Raw genomic sequence first — 19166 nt, 5'->3', positions numbered from 1 at the left:
AATGCAAAGACACAGGCTTACTCCCTCTTGATGCAGTAGGGCCTGTCCTGAGATGGTTCATCCAAAGATGTGTGATAGCTTTGCCAGCGTCCAGCATGCTGGGTTCTGGCTGTAAGACGACCCAATGGTAGTGAAAAAGGTATGAAGAGGAACACAGGAAGGGGTGATGCTGAGGTCTGTTGGGACCTTCTGGGGGTGTCCGAGGGATGTCCCAGTGGCAACAACTAGCAGGGTTTGAGCGTGGGGCAGAGCACAGCAGAGGCAGACATCTGGGCCATGATGAGATCTGAGTCCTCAGGATGAGGGGAAGGGAGAATTCTCTGGAGCAGTGAGACTGCCCATTGAAGCTGGTGTGGTGTGGAAAGAGGACCAAACAGAGGGCCCAGAAAACACTCACCCTCCAGGAGCAGAGGGAAGAAAAGGATGCTGTGAGGGAGCCTCGCAGGGCGCCAAGGAGCCGGGAGCCAGGGGTATCAGGAAGCACGATCAACACCAAGGCAGAGCGTTTGGGGGGAAAAGAATGTGGTCAAGAGAACCAGATGCCACAGGGACAAGCAAGATAAGGATTGAAAGAGACCCAGTTTGTGCAGCAATTGGGAGGCGCCCTTTCCCAGGGCAGGTTCCGAGATGGGAGGAAGGGGAGGGCATAGCCGATGTTGGCCAACTGAGGGTTGGCTGGTGGGGAGAAGCAGAGACTCTTCTGGGAGGGGAAGGAGGAAAACTGCAGGGCGAGAGCTAGAGGGCTATGCAAAGAGACAGAGACACAGAGAGAGACAGAGACAAGACAAAGAGACAGAGACAGAGGGAGATACAGAGAGACAGAGACAAGCGGAGAGAGGTACAGAGAGACACAGAGACAGAGATGCAGAGAGACAGAGAGCATATGGGAGGGGGTGAGGAAGAGAGACAGAGAGAGAGGGAAAGAGCCTGGGGGTAGGGAGATGGAGAGAGAGAGAGAGACAGAGAGAGAGATGGAGACAGAGACAGAGAAACAGAGAAAGACAGAAGCAGAGACAAAGAAGCAGGGAGAAAGAGAGGAAGAGGGAGACAGAGTTGTTTTGAGGCAGGGGAGACTTGAACAGGGGCTGTATTTTTAGAGGATTTGTAAATCTGGCCAAGAGAGTCCTCTACACACAGTGGAAACTCAATACCCGATGAACAGACGATAAAGAAAACGTGTATTTCGATGATGGTGTGGAGGGGATGAGCTGGGATGCTCCCCCCAGGCATCTGCCTGGCGGGACCTGTGGTGCTCGGAGGTACCCACAGCCTTCCCCATCACACACAGCCCCTCTTGTGATCCACTAGTCTAGAGCGAATGTTGAATGTTGGATTGAATTATTTCCCTAAAACATGTATTCCTATTTGAAATGGTGGTTTGTTCATTTCCGGTATTTCACCTGAACTCTTTCCTATGTTGCCAATGTGGACTGTTACATCGTGACTCTGGTGCACACCTGTCTAGTGAACGTCCACTGATGAGCACACAGCATCACGCAGCAGCAGGGATGTGCAATGCAGGCATACGACCCTGGGCTGGTGACGAGGAAGTTTTGCAGTTTAAGTGTCTGAAAGTCCTCCCATTCCTTGTTGAGTTGGACGTGGAGGTGGGAAGACTGGTTTAGCCTTGTCCCACGGCCCAGGCTGGCAACATGGGCCTTGGCTCGAGGAGAGGGCTGGGGAGAAGGGCTTGTAAGGATGGGACCATTGCAGGCCTTATGGGAAACATGAGAGAGGGAGCATTTGCTGACAACGTGGGTGGAGGACAGGGATTCAGCAGGCAATGGGGCTGCCTAACCCCAAAGAGCAGGGGACCATTCTTCGGCCCTAAATACCCTCAGCAGCACCGGATTAATTCCTTTGGTTATTATATTGTATGATATTAGCAGAAAAGAAGAGGACAGGGGAGGAAGAAGAAAAGGAATGGGAAATGTGAAAAAAGGGAAGAGTGAGGTGGGAGAGGTAAATGGGAACAAAGGAAAACAACAAGAGAAGAAATGAAAGGGATGCATTTTCTAAAAATATGGAATTATTTAACTCCCCGACCAGATAGTAAATTTCCTGAGTATAAGGATCATGTCTTGGACACATTGTAAAGCTCTCTTTTTCCAAGGGTGTAATAGGGAAGAGCAAATCTGACTCCATGTTGGATCTGTTTCTTTCACTTCTATTGCTTTTGCTACAAGTTAAGAATGTTGCCTATAGCCTGAAATATACAGGATAGGCCATTCTCAAGGCTCTGATCTTTAAAGGTATAACACTTTTCCATTCATAGAGAGATAAAAAGTTGCAGAACAGAAAATAACATTTGTCCTGTTGGGGGTTTACAGGAACATCATGACCTGACCTACGTGGACAGATGTAAGAACAAAGGATTCTGACACCAAGAAGTCTTCAACAACCAACCACACCCCTCCCTTCATGGTATAAAAGAAGCCTGAATTCTAACTCCGGTAAGATGGTTTTTTGGGACATTAGTCCACCGTCTTCTTAGTCGGCTGGCTTTTCAAATAAAGTTGCTATTCCTTGTCCCAACAACTTTCCTCTCTAGCTATTGGCCTGTCTTGCAGAGAGCAGCATGAGCTTCGACTGGGTAACATTATCGCTCATTTTCAAATGCTCAAATGGTTGGGGCGCTCTCAAATCTTCATAGATGTCTGTGAATAAATGAAGGACGGTCCTCTGCTACAGATGAACATGTGCAGCCACGTTCATGCATGTCCAACACAAAGAAAATATTTTATGCTCAGTAATCCATGTAACAAGTGAGGGAGCTTTCTTCACTAAAAGTAACTTGAGGAGTAGAAAAATAAAGGTCCAGGGAATTTAAAGAAATGAGATTAACTGTGGAAATAATATTCTTTGTCTCCTTATACTATTACTCCTGATTGGTGTTTACTTTAGGAGATTATGCTGACTTCTCAGAGATTATACATACAACCTCGTTCCATTTCAAGCAGTCTAAACACAGGATGAAAAAAATTAATTCTCTGTTGCAGAGGGTGTTTATTAGGAGAATGGCTTCACCAAAAATAAATAAATAAATAAAACTCTAAAACTCAGAAGAAATGATGATGTCACCAGTTTAATGATAAGATCACACGAGACACAGGCGACTTGGAGAATTGCCTGACTTTGTTAGATCATTACCAACTCTACGTATTGGTGACAATGACAGAAGTTTCTAGAATGAGAAAATTAGGCAAATAATTCTGTATTCAAACCTTGGGTAAATCAAATTTGCTGATTAATTTCTTTAACTAGCTTCTTTACAGTGTCCTTGTTACCAAACCAAACTTGGGTCCTCTTGCCCGTGCACAGTAAATCCAATCTACTGACTCTGGGTTGTGGTGAAGTAAAGGGCAGCGTTTATTGCAGGCGCCAAGCATGGAGTCCAGGCAGCTAGTGCTTAAAATACCTGAACTCCCCAATGGGTTTCAGCAAAGCACTTTTAAAGGCCAGGTGAGGGAGGGGCATCCCAGGGTTTGCGATCAGTTCATGAGCAGTTCTTTGATTGGTTGATGGCGAGGTAACAGGGTGGTGTCACAAGGGTTAACATTATCAATCCTCAGGCTCCAGTAGGTCTGGGAGCTACATGCTCATGGTCATCAAGTAGTTAATTTCTTCCATTTGGTGGGAGTTTTAGCATCTGTAAAACAACTCAGGAAATGTGCATCAAATACTGTTATCTGGGTACTTCAGAGAGGAGCCACAGCAGAGGACATGGGGGAGGGGTCTGTCCCAGGAAGGCCCCATAGGCTCCTGCTCGGTTACCAGCCTGAAAAGAAATAAAAAGTAATGAGTTTACTGAAATGCTTGTGGAGAGGGCAAAGGTCAGTTTGGCATGAGTGGTGTGATCAATACCAGTCATAAGGACACGGTTGATGACTCTGGCCAGACTCAAATGTTCCCCGAAGGACAGCGTGTTACCCCACACACTTCAGTTCCTTATACTGTTTTGTTAAGAAGTTAAATTTAAACTCTTCTGAAGGATGATTTCTTCAGGAAAATGTTACTTCCATAAGGAGCATTGAGTGTCTGTTGCTATTGTACACGTTTAGCAACTTAGCACCGGTGTCGTAGGCGATCAGGACATAAATAACACTCACCCTTTACAAATGAGGGTGCCCCTTCCACACAGAAAATCTGCCTTCATATTTTTTTTTTTTAGGGGATATATATTTTTTTAACATCTTTATTGGAGTATAATTGCTTTACAATGGTGTGTTAGTTCCTGCTGTATAACAGAGTGAATCAGCTATACATATACATACGTCCCCATATCTCCTCCCTCTTGTGTCTCCCTCCCACCCTCCCTATCCCACCCCTCCAGGTGGACACAAAGCACGGAGCTGATCTCCCTGTGCTATGCGGCTGCTTGCCACTAGCTATCTATTTTACATTTGGTAGTGTATATATAAGCCTCCATATTGAGCCTCTTGCAAACCGTAAGATCCAACTTTGCCCCCTTGCTGTGCTTCATTTGGCCCAGACAATTCCAGAAAGCCTGGAAAAACCTTGTGTAACATCAGTTCTCCACTTCCAACGGAGACTCTGCTGGGAAGCTACTTCTCCGCCACTTTCGTTTGATAAAGCGTTAATGATATGTAGATGAAATGTCATTATAAGAGATAATTTGCATGCACACACAGCAGAAGGGAAGATTCTTAATTTTTAAGTAATAGCAAAAAATGTCTCTAGTATCTTGGGTATGTTTCTGTCCACTGTTTCATATTCAGAGTCAGCCCTGGACAGAATCATTTAAAAACCTGCAAAGAACTTGGGATTTTGGCAGTGTGACCCCTTCCCAAAAGGTTTTAAAGGTTTCAGAAGAGCTGTACTTCCACCTCCGAGGGAGAGCACTTCTAAATGTTAATGTTACGTTTAACCTTGTCAGCCTGACCTTGAGGTAGCAGAATAGCAGCTCTAGACGAAAATGATGCTTTCCATAAATTTGCCCCTGGAAACGCTTCCTAAGCCCAATATCTCAGTCATGCTTGAAGGCGACTTTTATGGATCTCACGCAGCTGAACATGAATCACTAATTTATGGATATTTGATATTTGCTGGTATAATTCACTTTCTGGACATTTGTTATATTTATTTTCATTCTTTCTAGAATGCAGTAGAGAATTTAGAGCTTTTTAAATCTGCGTATGCATGCAGGCATTTTTTCTTTTTGTGTATGCATTCATTAGCTAAGTGGGTTTTTTGGACTTTGTTATGACAAAAATAATATTTTCACGCACGTGGAAAGCAAATTCAAACAGTACAGAAGTTATACAATGAAACATGAGTCTCTTTTCCATCCCACATACTCTGTTCCATGGTCCAGAGATAACCACTATCAATAGTTTCTTGTGCTCTTGTGTATATTTTTGGAAAATGCCCCACACACATATACACATGTGTATGCATATATATACACAAACACAATTTTTCATGGAGCTGGGGGCATTTGTATACTATGTTTCTTTTAGTTATCAATATCTGGGTGATCTTGATCATATCAACACACACAGATTCAGCTCACTCCTTTTATAGCTCTGAAGTTTTTGATCACATGGCTTAGAGTATTTAATAATTTTGCCGCGGATGGGCATTCCAGTTTCTGACTAGTATCAACAATTCTTCAGGGAAGGCTTCTGTCTACAACCAACTCCCTGTCTCTGTGGCTACATGTAATATTAATCCTGGTTTCTTGAATCATCACTCTGCCCTGAAGTCTAATTTTCATATCTGAATTTATGACTTCTTTGGCAAGGAAAAACCCAGGGTTGTTTTTATTCAGTTCTTTTCCCCACTTAGCACTAGATAAGATCATAACAGAGACATGGTCCATGAGCAAGCAGGCTGAAAATCAAGTTAAGAAACATAGATAAATAAGCTAGAATTCAATAAGAGTAAACTTCTATCACAGAAATGAAATTTATTCTCATTTCTTTGTTTGTGTTTTGCTTTATCTTTTCATCCTAAGCCATAACAGACTGGAAAACTGCTGACTTGTTTTCTGGACTTTTCTCACTACCGTTTCCAGTGAGCCTTGCTCCTGCTGTCCGCACTAGTCTATCATAAATCAGGCAAACCAAGGCTGCATCCGGGTCTAACGAGATGTGACCAGCAGCTGTAGGTCCAGGTGCAGGGGACAGGGAGAGGGCCTTCCGAGTGTCTGGCCAGTTGTCAGGACAGCAGCCACGGTGGATGGAGTGAAGCCCAGTCTCCTGGATGGCAGGTGTCCAGCAGCACCATGAAAAGGCTGAGGTCCAAGGCGTGGGTGCCCTAGAAGTGCCACCCAGGGATCCCAGCACCCAGCTGCTCTTGGGATCAAAAGCTCCCCTGGGCTCCGGGTCTGCGCAGGGCTGTAGGAAAGATCTGAGAGCTTATTCCTTTCTCCAATAAGCTTGTAGTATCTCTCTGGAGAATTTTACCCTGATATTCCATGGCCATATTTTAGCTCTTCTGGGCTACCTGTTATCAGAACAATTTATGACACTGCTCTCTCTTTTGCCTCGTTTGCTTAGGAATTTTGAGAAGCATAAATACATTTTCTCTAAGGTGTAGTTCTGAAAAAGGATAATTTGATATCTGGAAGGAGATTCAAGCCATTGATAACTGCAGTCACCTCTAGGGAGAGAAGCTGCAGCTGGCGGGGGTGGGGGGTGAGGGAGGGTGGGAAAGGGACTTCTTCACTGATGCCCCTTTGTACCTTCTGAACGTTAAATTGTGTGTTTTACCTAAAACTAAAATATGACCGTTTAGTCATTTCCGTCTTTGCGCTCTTGAACATGAGTTTCTCAAGAGAGAAAGCCTGGCTCTTCTTTGAACAAATAAAGGGTTGAACCCCCCATAAATACTGAGATGTCTTTGACTAGGATGAAAATATCAAAAACTAGAAAAAGGAGGAACTAAATTCACTTCCTTGTGCTTTTATTTTTTTGCTCCAATAGACCTTTCATCTCATCTTGGAGACTTTTTATCTGGGTCTCTTCTCTCTTTGGCGTTTTCTCTATGTTGTGTGGAGGTCATGTCTCCTCATATTCTCTTTTGGATGCCAGAGTTTCCTGGAATGTCCTCCTTGGTCATGTTAGGGGTTGAGAATTGAGTTTTGAGGCCTAAATCCCTTTGCTTATCACCTCCCTGTATGGACCAGGTAGCGTTGCTTTATTAAGCTGGGAAAACACTGGTGACCAATCTCCCATCTTTTGCTAACTCTGTGGTGAAAGCTAGATTGGAGAAAGCAGCTTAGGCCAAGGATGCAAGTGAGGTTTGCCTTCTCTACCTCTGAATATAAGAAGGCCATTCCCACAGAGCTTACCTACCCTGTGACTGGTGGAGACAGACAATGCATCAACTCCTGAAGGCACTTCCCTTCACTGATCGGTAGTGAGATGTAACCCAATGAAGTATTAGGCTCTGGCCAATCAGATTAGCTACCCTCTTCCCCAGGGATGCAAGCAGAGTAGACAGAGCACATGACTGGATGAAGTTTGCTCCTTTCCACATGCAAAAATAGAAGTAAGTACCACATTAATCAAAGACATGAATAAAGGCACTTGTCTTGAATGGAAGAAAAAACCAATAAATGTGATGTAAAGGGCTCATAGTTTTAATTCCAAGAGCTATTTCAAAATAGGATTATCCGGATTCTGGTTGACTCGATGTAGGGAGTGAGCAGACAGAAGGGAAAGATGAGTTTGTCTATGATCTACTGCTAGTTGGATGCACTTGCTCAATAAGCCTGGTGGAGACATATATAGACAGAGCTTTGAGTTTAATACTCTATGTTGGGAGCTTCTGGCTTTTGGCAGTGATGGAGACTGAGAAATCAGGAGAGGTAGATGCGATTAACTACCCAGAGACAAGAGGATGAGAAGGTCCAAGACCAACCACTGGGGGCCACTAGCCTTCTGTAGACTGATGACTGATGAGGACAAGTCTAGGCCATGATCAGAGACGGGAGGGAAACATGGCTCTGTAGCCTCCTGTTTGGAGGTCCTGATGGATGATGTACCTCCATCCCAGACGGTTATCAGCACAGATCAGTCCTGCATCTTTGGAGCAGCGTGTAGAGCGGGAAGTACTGCCGGTTAGCCAGGCCAGCTGGTTTTCTTAGAGGAAAATGTTAAGAAGGATGGGGCAATCAGCAGGATCCATTGAAAGGCCAGGTAAGCAAGGAACCCAAAGGCCTTGCATTTTTCCTTTGGTCACCAAGGACCTTAGGAAAGAGGATTTAGGAGATTGCAGAGGGCAGGGGCAAGAAAGTAAAAGGGATTTTCTATGATTGATGAAGCAAAGGATTAGATTACATAAGCACAGTGTAACCCAGAAGGAGGAAATAATCACCTTGAGTGGCTGTGTCTCTAACAGAAGCAGCAAGGAACCAAAGAACTCTATCCCGATGTTTGTGCCATATTCACAGAGAGGACAGTTCCACAAGGAGCCTTGTATTCGAAGGGAAGAGTCATCCTGAGTGACCACACAGCAGACAATGGGAGCGTTGGCATCACACCTGGCCCTCCTCCACTGTGGTTAAGAGAGCCGACAGGGCTTGATAGAGGCACAAAAGCACAATTGTTTCCATCTCCCTCGGGTCCAGCCGACTAGGTTTTAATTAAATGAAAATAATAGGCATCTCAGTTCACAGGGGGAGGAGGGGGAAGGGAAAGCAAAGGAATCCAAGTTTCCATCAAATACTTTTTGGTTCATGGTGCAGAACACCAGTCACCGGCAGTTATTGTTATCCCCCCCCCACCTTTTTTTTCCTTCACTGTAGCTGTTAGAGTCGAAATTTAATTACGGTGATTGAATTATTAAAGGAATCAGAAATAACTTTTGCATACCAAGCTTTTTCTTCCCCTTCAGCTGAAAGGACTGGCTGTAAGGTGAGCATTTTCTGTCACTTTGACAGCCCTGAGTTCCGTGTCAGGTCTTAATGTCCTTGATAAAAGTTCACTTAAGAGGTGAAATTTAAGTTTTAAGGAGAGATTTAAAACGATCTTATATAAGAATCTTATCTGAAAATAACATTGACAGGAAAGATAATGACTTCTAAATTTTCATACCTGTCCCAGGCATATAATAGAGATCGACCATTAATAACGAAGGCTGGAATGGGGAAAAAACCATCAACAACCACTAAATACTCTTAGTAGTGGTTGTCGGGAAAATGAGAACCTGAGTTGTTTCAGCCATGCTGCTTCACAAAAATCAGAAATAGGGCAATCTGAACTGCGTTTTTTTGTTGGTTTTTCATGAAAACCATGAACTTGAATGGACAATATAGTAATAGATATTTTTAAATTGAAGTATAGTTAATTTACAATATTGTGTTAGTTTCAGGTATTCAGCAAAGTGATTCAGTTATACATATATATTTTTTCAGATTCTTTTGCATTTATCATAGTGAGGGAAGTCAGACAAAGACAAATATTATATGATATCACTTACATGTGGAATCTAAAAACTAATACAACGGATTTATTTACAAAACGGAAACAGACTCACAGACACGGAAAACAAACTTATGGTTACCAAAGGGGAAAGGCGGGGAGGGATAAATTAAGAGTGGATCCTTTTTTTAAAAAAAAAAAAATAATAACTTTACTTATTTATTTATTTATTTTTGGCTGTGTTGGGTCTTCGTTTCTGTGCAAGGGCTTTCTCTAGTTGTGGCGAGCGGGGGCCACTCTTCATCGCGGTGCGCGGGCCTCTCACCATCGCGGCCTCTCTTGTTGCGGAGCACAGGCTCCAGATGCGCAGGCTCAGTAGTTGTGGCTCACGGGCCTAGTTGCTCCGTGGCATGTGGGATCTTCCCAGACCAGGGCTCGAACCCGTGTCCCCTGCATTGGCAGGCAGATTCTCAACCACTGTGCCACCAGGGAAGCCCAAGAGTGGATCCTTTTTATTTCCAGGCTTCAGACCCCTTGAATGAAGCAAAAGGCTGCAGGCATCACAGATTCATACTTATCTCCACCAAAATCTACTGCGCTGCCCACAAAACTCCCCTGGGAACCAGTGTCTTTTCATCCCTTCCCTGTGTCCCCTGAGGTGGGCACTCCTCCAGGGATGACACTTTCTGTGTCCGGCCCTCCCTAGGACTCTGGGAGTGTGGGTGGGGAGCTTCGTTAAGGAAACACTCCCACCAAAGAACGTCCATCCCGGACCACCTGGCTTCCGCAGTTTCAAGCCTTGTTCTTTCTCTGCCTAATTGGCCTCCTTTATTCTCGACTTCTGGTCCCCTCTCCCATTATGGCTGCCTGCCCTCTGAATTAGATGCAAAAATTGATTTCTTCCAATCTCTTATCTCAGCTGGGTTTCCTGCATGCTGATTTCCTCTCTCTTCCATTAATTTGTGATTCTTTGAACAGCTTTCCTGGTAATATCCCTGCATACTCTGCCAGGCTCCTGGTCCCCTCTCCTGGCAAATAACCCCTCCTAGTCTGCACTGGAAACAAGAACCAAGCCTGCATCTGAGCATCGACGCCCCCAGGCTCTGAGCCCCAAAGAGAAGTACTTTCTCAATTTAACAAGCGGGGCTCTAAAAGATCTAGTCCCATAGCTCCAGATAGAGAACCAGGTTAGGGAGTCTCTTATCCATTCATTCGTTCAATACGTATGGATGGAACTTTTACTAGGCACTAGGCAAATTTGCCTCTGTGGAGGCTTTCATCTCGTATACAAGAAGCTCAGTAGAGGGCACTCCTGTATTATAATAGCTAAGCACAGGGGGCAGTGGACCTGAACCCAAGGATCCCATCAGAAAAGGCCGATAATCACACACACTCCGTGCCTGTGGACACACACACACCTGTGTTCTGGTATTTATCCTTATCCACACTCAACTTTGCATCTTACGTCATCAACCTTCCTAAAGCAAAGATAGTAACGATGGAATATATTGCTCTCTTCGCTGGATCCACTCAAAAGTTATTTTAATTGGTGGCACACTTGATTTCTAAGCCCTTCAAGGAAAAAAAAAGAGAATATTTTAGGATACAATTTCAAAATCACTGCCAAGTGACCGCATTCTGTTTACTTGAACTGAGTTCTTTTCTGGGTGTAGAGTCATCTCGATGCAGAAGAGAAGGGAAAGGAAATAATGCTGTTGCTGGACGTGAAATTCATCTCAGGCAAGACACAGGTACATGTTATTCTTTGAGAAATGTCTTATTCTGATTAATTAAAATGAAGAAAAGTAGCACACTGCAGCCAGTATTTTCCACTCCATGGAATACTTGCCGATTGGGCGACCATTGAGACTCAAACGACTGTGTCCGTTATAAAACTGTTTTTTGTTGTTGTTGTTGTTGTTTGCAGGTATCACAGGTAACCTTTATAGGGCACTTACTGTGTGCCAGGCACTACGCCAAACACTTGTCGTGTATTATTTCATTTCATCTTCACAACCTCCACCCGTGTTAGATACATTTTAGAGATGGGGAGCTCGAGAAATGGTAACCTAGGTATTGCCACGTGGCTAGAACGTGGTGGGAAATGTATAGCCCCCATCCAATCTGTCCACACAGCCCAGGCCGTTAGCGGTGACACTTATGTTCATGGCTCGAAGTGGGCCTTGCATTTCTGACGTCTTGGTAAACATTACTTTCCTTTTCATAATTCCAGGGGTTCTCAATTGAAAGTCATATTGGAAGGAAAGGTGACTGAGCTAAATGACATTTTTACGTGTTAGAAGTTAAATTATCCACTGTAAATTCAACTTGTCACCTGGTGAGTGAAATTAGACTGTAGCACGGTTGCTATTCGATTATGGTGAGTTGCTGTTTAATGGCCCCGTTCTGGAAGGCTCCATTAATGTCTATTAATCTGCTTTTGCTACTGGACAACAGACAGCCCTTTATGACTAAACCCCATCACAGGGGGTGCAAAGTGTGGTGCTGCAGTCAAAGCCCCAGCCGGCAGGAATTTGTTCAGCACCAGGAAAACACATCGCAGGTTTTACTAAAATATTGCCCTCCTACCATCCTTAAAATAAAAGCAAGACCTGACAGGGGATAGATGCAACTAAGAGAAAGGCATCCTACAGTAAGATCATCTGTGGGAGCCAGATCAAGAGGGTTCCAGTCTGGTCTGTCTTTTTCCAGATGCCCAGGTCCCAGGTTACTAATCTAAGGCCCATCTCGGGCTGGCACCCAGCCTAGGTCCTGTCTGTAGCACAGAGGAAGGAGAGAAGAAACAGTCTCACAAGCAGGTGGCCATCTATGGGACAGGCCTTGAAGAGAGCCAGAAGAATCACTCCAAAAACACAAAATCCTGTCTTCCCAGGGTTCCCAATAACTGAAATGAAATCATTCTAAATTACAACGGCATCTGTTATTTTTGCTTACCCACCCCCATGAGCCCTTTAGGGAACAGATGCCTGATTCTTCTTTGGGAACCACCCCTCCCCCGTTTTAGCCCCTGGGCCCCATCCATCAGTGTGTTCCATCCTTCTGGACAGTAGTACTTGATGCAGGGCTGGGCCGGACAGGCCAGAGGGATGTGTCCTTCAAGCTTTTGTCCCAGTTATTGGGAAAGAGATGCACCTTTTTCTTTCTAGGATCTACACCAAGGATGTGAGCCCAGGGCTGCCAGTAGGAAAACAGAAGAGAGATGGAGAGAGACCTGGTCTAAAGACTTCTTTTGAGCTCCATGGCTTCTAGACATGCCTGAACAGAATCGTAATCATGAACTTTTCCATTACGTCAGTGAATATATTTCCACTTTTATCCAACTCAATTTGAGTTGAATTTCTTTCACAAGTAATTCAGGTTGCTTACAACTTCATTCCCCATTAAATTAAAACAGTGTGTGGGTGGGGTGTGGAGTGAGAGAGAGCACGCAGGCCCTCAGCCCTTGGCACTGGGCTTCGAGAAGGCAGTCTGTATGTAGGTTCCGCCTTGGCGAAGTCAAGCGCCCGGGCCTTGGTCTCCTCATCTGGCAGGTTGGACAGAATGATCCACAAGGCCTTTTCCAGCCCTGGACCCGGTCTGGGAAACTGCTGCCACCACGGGAGTTCCAAAGGAGGGATGGCTGGCCCTGCCATCTTACATGTGGTCTTCTCACATGGTTCGATACCAACAGAATTGCCTATTTTATCATAGCTTGTGAAACGAAGGTGGTGAAGGAAAGCATTTCTATAACATTTTGGGTTTTACTCATAAATGGTTATCATTTTCATTTCCAGCCCCCTAGACCCCATTCTCATCTTTCTACCTCAGAAGCTGCAGTTGGCAAGAAGCCACCATCCATTCGGCCTCTGCTGCTGCTCCTCCAGAGCAGCTCTGCCCCAGATCTGTGTGCATCTGAAGTGCACGCTCAGCTCCCTTGGCACCTGGAGAGGATGAGCCTTGGTTGTGTGTTTACAAACCAGAATAAGACCACTGAATTGGAGTGAGGGGAGATGGAAACCGGAGACTGGGCATTGGTGTTCGTTACCTACGGTGCCACGGACTCCAAGCTCCTGACACGTTCTGTTTCAGGCCCAAGTGCGTCTACAGGGCCTAGTGCAGGAGTGGTTTACCTGTGGGCAGGTGATTCTCAGGTCTCAAAGGAGGGTGGTAGAGGGTGCTCTCCCGAGATGCTAACACTTGACCTGGCATGTCAGCAGAGTCGGTGGAAACACAAATAAGGCAGCCAAAGGGGCTGTCTGGGACTGGTGAGTCGTCGGAGCTATCTGGGGCAGACAGGGTCTCCTTAAGCCGAGGTTTGGATGTGTGCATCGCTGCCGCCAGGCAGGAAAAGCTAGGCCTCCGGGGCACCCTGGGCACAGGCCTGCACCCCAAGGGCGGCGGTGGCCCGGTGGAGCCCCTTGGAGCTCTGGCAGGGAAGCGAGCCAGGGCATCGCGAAGGGCCAGGGTCCGGGGCACCGCACAGTACGCGAGAGTGGAAACGCGCCCGGGCTGCCTCACTGCGGACAGCGCCCTCCTTTCCCCTCTCTTGGGGGTCGGGGAACCTGACCCACCGCCCTCTCTCTCCAGCGGGGCACTCTCACCCCCGCCCCGGACGCTCCCCAGCCCCTCGGGCAGAGCTGCCCCGGCCCGCCTTGCCCTGGACTCCGAGCCTCGCCAAAGCCCACGGAACCTGGACCCCCGGACCCGCTCCCCGAGGCCGGCTGCACCGCCCATGGCTGCAGTCCCGCCGGCCGTCCGCTGGCCTGGGATCGGGGGGCGGGGAGTTCCGGGAGCCGGGAGCTATTTTTACAAGATGCGTCAGTGGGCCGAGGAGGAAGAGCCTGCTCCGGGGCCCATTGTCTGGGCGCTGCGCGGGAGGGGACGCCGGCGGCGATTTCGAAAGCTCCGAAGGGCGCGAAAGCCGCGGGCCGCGAGGGGAGGTCCACGCCCCACCCGGGGCCGCGGGAGGGGCGGGGCCATTGGGGCGGGGCGGGGCCCGCGAGGGGCGGAGCCGGGCGCACTCCCGCCGCTGCAGGCTGGCAGCGGCGGCGGCGGCGGCGGCGGCGGCGGCGGCGGCGGCGGCGGCGGCGGCGAGGGGACGACGGGGACAGCCAGGCGGCCGCGCCGGCAGCAACAGCCGGGGAAGCCCACGCCCCGCCTGCGCCTCCGAGGCGCGCCCCGGGAGCGGGAGCGGGAGCGGCCCCGCGGCGGCACCGCCCAGGCAGAGGCGAGCGCCTGGCACCCGGAGCCCCGAGCCGGCAGCCGCGGAGAGCCCGGGCAGCGGCGGGAGCGCGGGGGCGCGGCCCGAAGAAGCCGCAGAGCGAGCCGGGGCCGGGGGAGGGCGCCGGGCGCGAGCATCCCGCGCCGCGGCAGCGGAGGCGGCTTCACGGGAGACAAAAGCCCGCCGAGAGACGCGATGCCCGGCCGGCGCGGGCGCGGGGGCCGCGGCGTCTGAGCGCGCCGAGCCGTGCGCCCCGGCGCCGCCGAGGCTCGGCCGGTGCCCGCGGCGGAGGGCGGCAGGCGGGGCCCAGGTGCGCCCGGCCGCGTCGGGCCCGTAACTGCTCGGGGGGCGGCGCCCTCCCGCCGCAGCCGCAGTGGCCGGCGCCGCAGCGAGGAGCCATGGGCAACATCTCTTCCAACATCTCGGCCTTCCAGTCCCTGCACATCGTCATGCTGGGCTTGGACTCGGCCGGCAAGACCACGGTGCTCTACCGGCTCAAGTTCAACGAGTTCGTGAACACGGTGCCCACCATCGGCTTCAACACGGAGAAGATCAAGCTGAGCAACGGCACGGCCAAGGGCATCAGCTGCCACTTCTGGGACGTGGGCGGCCAGGAGAAGCTGCGGCCGCTGTGGAAGTCCTACAGCCGCTGCACGGACGGCATCATCTACGTGGTGGACTCGGTGGACGTGGACCGGCTGGAGGAGGCCAAGACGGAGCTGCACAAGGTGACCAAGTTCGCCGAGAACCAGGGCACGCCGCTGCTGGTCATCGCCAACAAGCAGGACCTGCCCAAGTCGCTGCCCGTGGCCGAGATCGAGAAGCAGCTGGCGCTGCACGAGCTCATCCCGGCCACCACCTACCACGTCCAGCCGGCGTGCGCCATCATCGGCGAGGGCCTCACCGAGGGCATGGACAAGCTCTATGAGATGATCCTGAAACGCAGGAAGTCCCTCAAGCAGAAGAAGAAGCGGTAATGCGCGCGGCAGCGTTCCGAGCCGGTGGGGGGCGAGCGAGCGAGTCAGGAATGAATGAATGAAAGGCTGGATGGCTGAGCGAGAACCCGCGCCCGCGAACAAAGACAGCGAACCAAAGCGATGCTTCGAATTTTTAAAGCGGAAGGCAGGACTAGTGACTCGACCTGGGTATGTAGGCAGACTTGCCAGCCTGAGCTCGACCTGCCGCCACCCCTCGCTCAGGGGACCTTTTGTCTGAACGCCAGAGCTGCTGAAGGGTTGGGGGCCCCCACTGGGGAGTGGACGTGCAGGTCCCGCCGTATGCCCTCCTGGCCCAGGTTGGAAGGCTCAGATGTCAGAGACAAAAGCGATTTCCTCCTACTCCAGCAGGGCCAGAAGTTCAGGTTTCCCCGCCCTCACTGGGGATCGCACCTGTGAATTTCCTGAGGTATGCGGTTCCCAGAACCCCGGGAGTACCCGTCTGGGGGCATGGTGGCAGTGGGAGGTGCTGGGGGGGACAGCCTCTCCTTGGGCTGTGAAAGCTGGACAATTTTATGTCACAGGGCAGGCCCCTGTGAAAATTCATCTGTCCTGCTCTGGGCCCAAACGAGGTGCTGGTTTGGGCCATCAGAGGACTGCCTGGAAGAGGACGGCAGCCGGAAGGCACGGGGCGCTGCGCTGGCCTCGTCTGGGGAATGCCCGCGAAGAATGCCCCTTTCCTGGTGCTTTGTGGTAGCTTCAGAAGACCAGTTTTGTTGAGAACTGCTTTTCAGCCTGGAATCAGACATCTTCCAGATGGTTTGGACTCTGTCCATGTGTAGGTCATTATCACACAAAGAGACCAATAAAAAAAAAATTAGAAAAAAACAAAACAAAAACAAAAAACTGTTGGAGGTGGTGGCCAATGATGCATTTTCTGTTTGCAGAATAGTTAAAGGTATTTAAAGGGTAAGGCTCTTGACATCAATGCTGGATGCGGTGTGTGTGTAGATGCTGGGACCTCCCTCTGCACTGTGTAATCGGCATACATTTCTAGACCCATATGTGTGGAATCTTAAATTCTCGTAGCCTACTGTTTGGCTTGTGTGAGCACACCAGCTGCAGATGTGTGCTGAATGACAAGCGGGTTTTGGCAAGGGATGTCTCTTGTAATCCTAACCGCTTGATGATGGGTTATGGTTTTCAGACATGTTTGTTTTTTTCTTTTTTAAATCTGCTACGAATGAATACTCACCTTAGAAATACTCAATTTAGGAAAAAAAGACTTTGCTTTGCCCTTTTAGATCCCTTTACACTGCAAGTGGCGACATGTTCAGATTTCTAATCGGTTCATTGTGGCCTATCTGGTTTCAGTATTTTCATTACAAATATCTCGCTAGAGTATTTGATGTCATGCACCAACAAATAAAAGCCCACCTTGTTGCAAAAGCCGACCTCATTGCATGGATTTAAAGGCGAGGGAAAAGCACAGGAGGTTCTTCCTAATTCCTTCTTGTGGAAACTGGTTGCAGAGCAAATGCAGACACAGTGAGTGCTTGAGATAAAAGAAAGCCTGTGACGTAATGGTCACCTGTCCTCAGGCTCCTCACAGTTTACTTGAAAGAGGCTTTGGAAATAGATAAAGTGAAAGAAGAAGAAATACCTATTTTTAATAAAGTAATTTAAAAAATCCTTTATAATCAGGACTGAGTCTTGGTTTGCAGAAGCTGTCATTTACCCTGAAACACAGTATCAAACAGGAAACTTAACGCTTCCTGTGTGATTTTGATTTCCTCTTTGAATCCGTGGTTACAGGTGGAATTACGTTTTTTTCCCGCACTATGATACATTTCTATGCGAAGGAGGCCTTTAGAAATTGGGTATGATCATGTGTGTGAGCATGTGAGATAGTCAAATTATAAATCCATGCCTATTTTCCACTGCACTCAGAAAGTTAATTTAAGAACCAGAGGTAGAAGTCCCGGCTTCCTGCTTGAAACCCAATTCTCCTATGAAATATTTTAAAAGAAGAAACCCAGCAGTCCATCTTCCTTTTCTCTTTTGTCCGTGTGTTTGGTACCCCTCCAATGCTGGTCTTTTTGTAGAAACTCAATAGAGAAAATATAGCTGAGCAGTGTTGAAAAGCCTGCAAGATTTCAGTTTACATATCGACAGCATAGTCACTGATTTCTAAATGGGCTGGTCCCATCATCTGAAGATTCTGTATAGAATTATTAAAAAAAAAAAAAATCCATCTTTCTTTATTTTCTTCACATGCAACAATTTCTTAAGCACTTTGACATTTTGGTAGTTCCACACTATTGAGAGAATAATATATTTATTTTGTGACATTGCAGATGCCAAATACTGTAACCTTCTCGTGCTGACAATACTTCGGTTCAAGATCACTGTTCAGATCCTCTCATGCTTTACCAATGATGCGAAATGACTTTGTTTTTTGCATTATCAGTACTTAAGGGTGCAGTCAACTGTTAGTAACTGTGCAGTAGAGCTCTGTGGTGTAGCAACCAATAGTTGAGTCTCAGTTGATTTCTGTAGTGTTTGCCCAAATAATAGCCCACTTCGTCTCTGACCAAATGGAGGAAACACAGGCTAAATCACCTTGGAGCGGTCACCCGGAGGGTCCCCTCCAACGTAGCCGTCTGATTTATTATGCTTCCTGCTCTTCGGAGAATGAACGGGCTCCACATAGAGGAAGTTGGCCTCCCCACACGAGCTTTTGAAATGTTTTCTCATAGACACAGGGAGGCCAGTTTTGTTTCCGAACGACTCTCTTCACGAAATCTCTGTCATGGTGTTGGGACTATGTCTCCTGGTTTGTTTCCGTTTCTACTGCTGTAATTCTCTGCCCTGACCATCCTCCTCTTTGGGTTCCCGTTCCCTTTTATATGCATATATGATCCTGTGAACAGAAATAAATTATTTATACAATCAAACGTTTGGGGAAATTGTCTGTGGATGGTTTTTCAAGTTGCGTCTATTTGTTTCTAGGCCTGAGTGGAGGGATGGATCACAAGATGGTCTCTGCTGTCTAACGGGGTCCAGGGTTGGATGAATCATCTCTGCTCTTTTGGTTTAAGTGTCTAGCCCTGCCCTGCATGGAAGATTTAGAGGCTCGGATGCAGGAGTCTGTGTGCCTGTCCCCCTTATGATACCTGTCAGTGGTCCTCACAAATCCTTGAGGAAAATGGCCTCAATGCCCAGCCGGCGCCAAGCCTCTCAGTTATTAAAAAAGGTCGTGATTGTTAATCACTTCAAATATATGATCTGATTATGTATAATTGGAAACATCTGTGTGGTACTGTAACAGCAGAGTAATCACCACGCTGTTCAGCATCTTGGCTGCTCTCTTGGTATCCGGGCTGAGTCCATCACTCTTGAACCCATCAGAGAGACTCCAAGACCTGAGTCCTCTTAAATAGTAGGTGTGGTGAGACCGTCCTGCTCTGTACATACCAGCGGGAAAAGGTCCACTTTCTAAAGAAAAAGTGATTGGGCCAGAATCGGTAGACCCTCTGACTGGTTCAAAGTGTAACTCATGGAGGCCCTCAGCAGACATTAAGCAACGAAACTCATTGCTTGGCTGGGTCTTCACTTTGG

The 19166-nt window shown here is 47.9% G+C and overlaps 1 protein-coding gene across 1 annotated transcript; it reads left to right on the top strand.

The window, feature by feature from the left end:
• The first annotated feature begins 14907 nt into the window (after positions 1 to 14907).
• ARL4C (ADP ribosylation factor like GTPase 4C) lies at positions 14908 to 18502 on the top strand. Its single transcript, XM_061206097.1, has one exon. The coding sequence runs from the start codon at positions 15009 to 15011 to the stop codon at positions 15585 to 15587; it is 579 nt and encodes a 192-aa protein (XP_061062080.1). The 5' UTR covers positions 14908 to 15008; the 3' UTR covers positions 15588 to 18502.
• Positions 18503 to 19166: the final 664 nt, after the last annotated feature.

This window comes from Eubalaena glacialis, chromosome 1 (assembly GCF_028564815.1).
Source record: "Eubalaena glacialis isolate mEubGla1 chromosome 1, mEubGla1.1.hap2.+ XY, whole genome shotgun sequence".
NCBI classification, from domain to species: domain Eukaryota; kingdom Metazoa; phylum Chordata; class Mammalia; order Artiodactyla; family Balaenidae; genus Eubalaena; species Eubalaena glacialis.
This window is presented reverse-complemented; position numbering and strand designations above follow the sequence as displayed.

Coding starts and splice junctions, on each gene's coding strand:
- ARL4C (XM_061206097.1), top strand. CDS start 15,009: ATGGGCAACATCTCTTCCAACATCTCGGCCTTCCAGTCCCTGCACATC.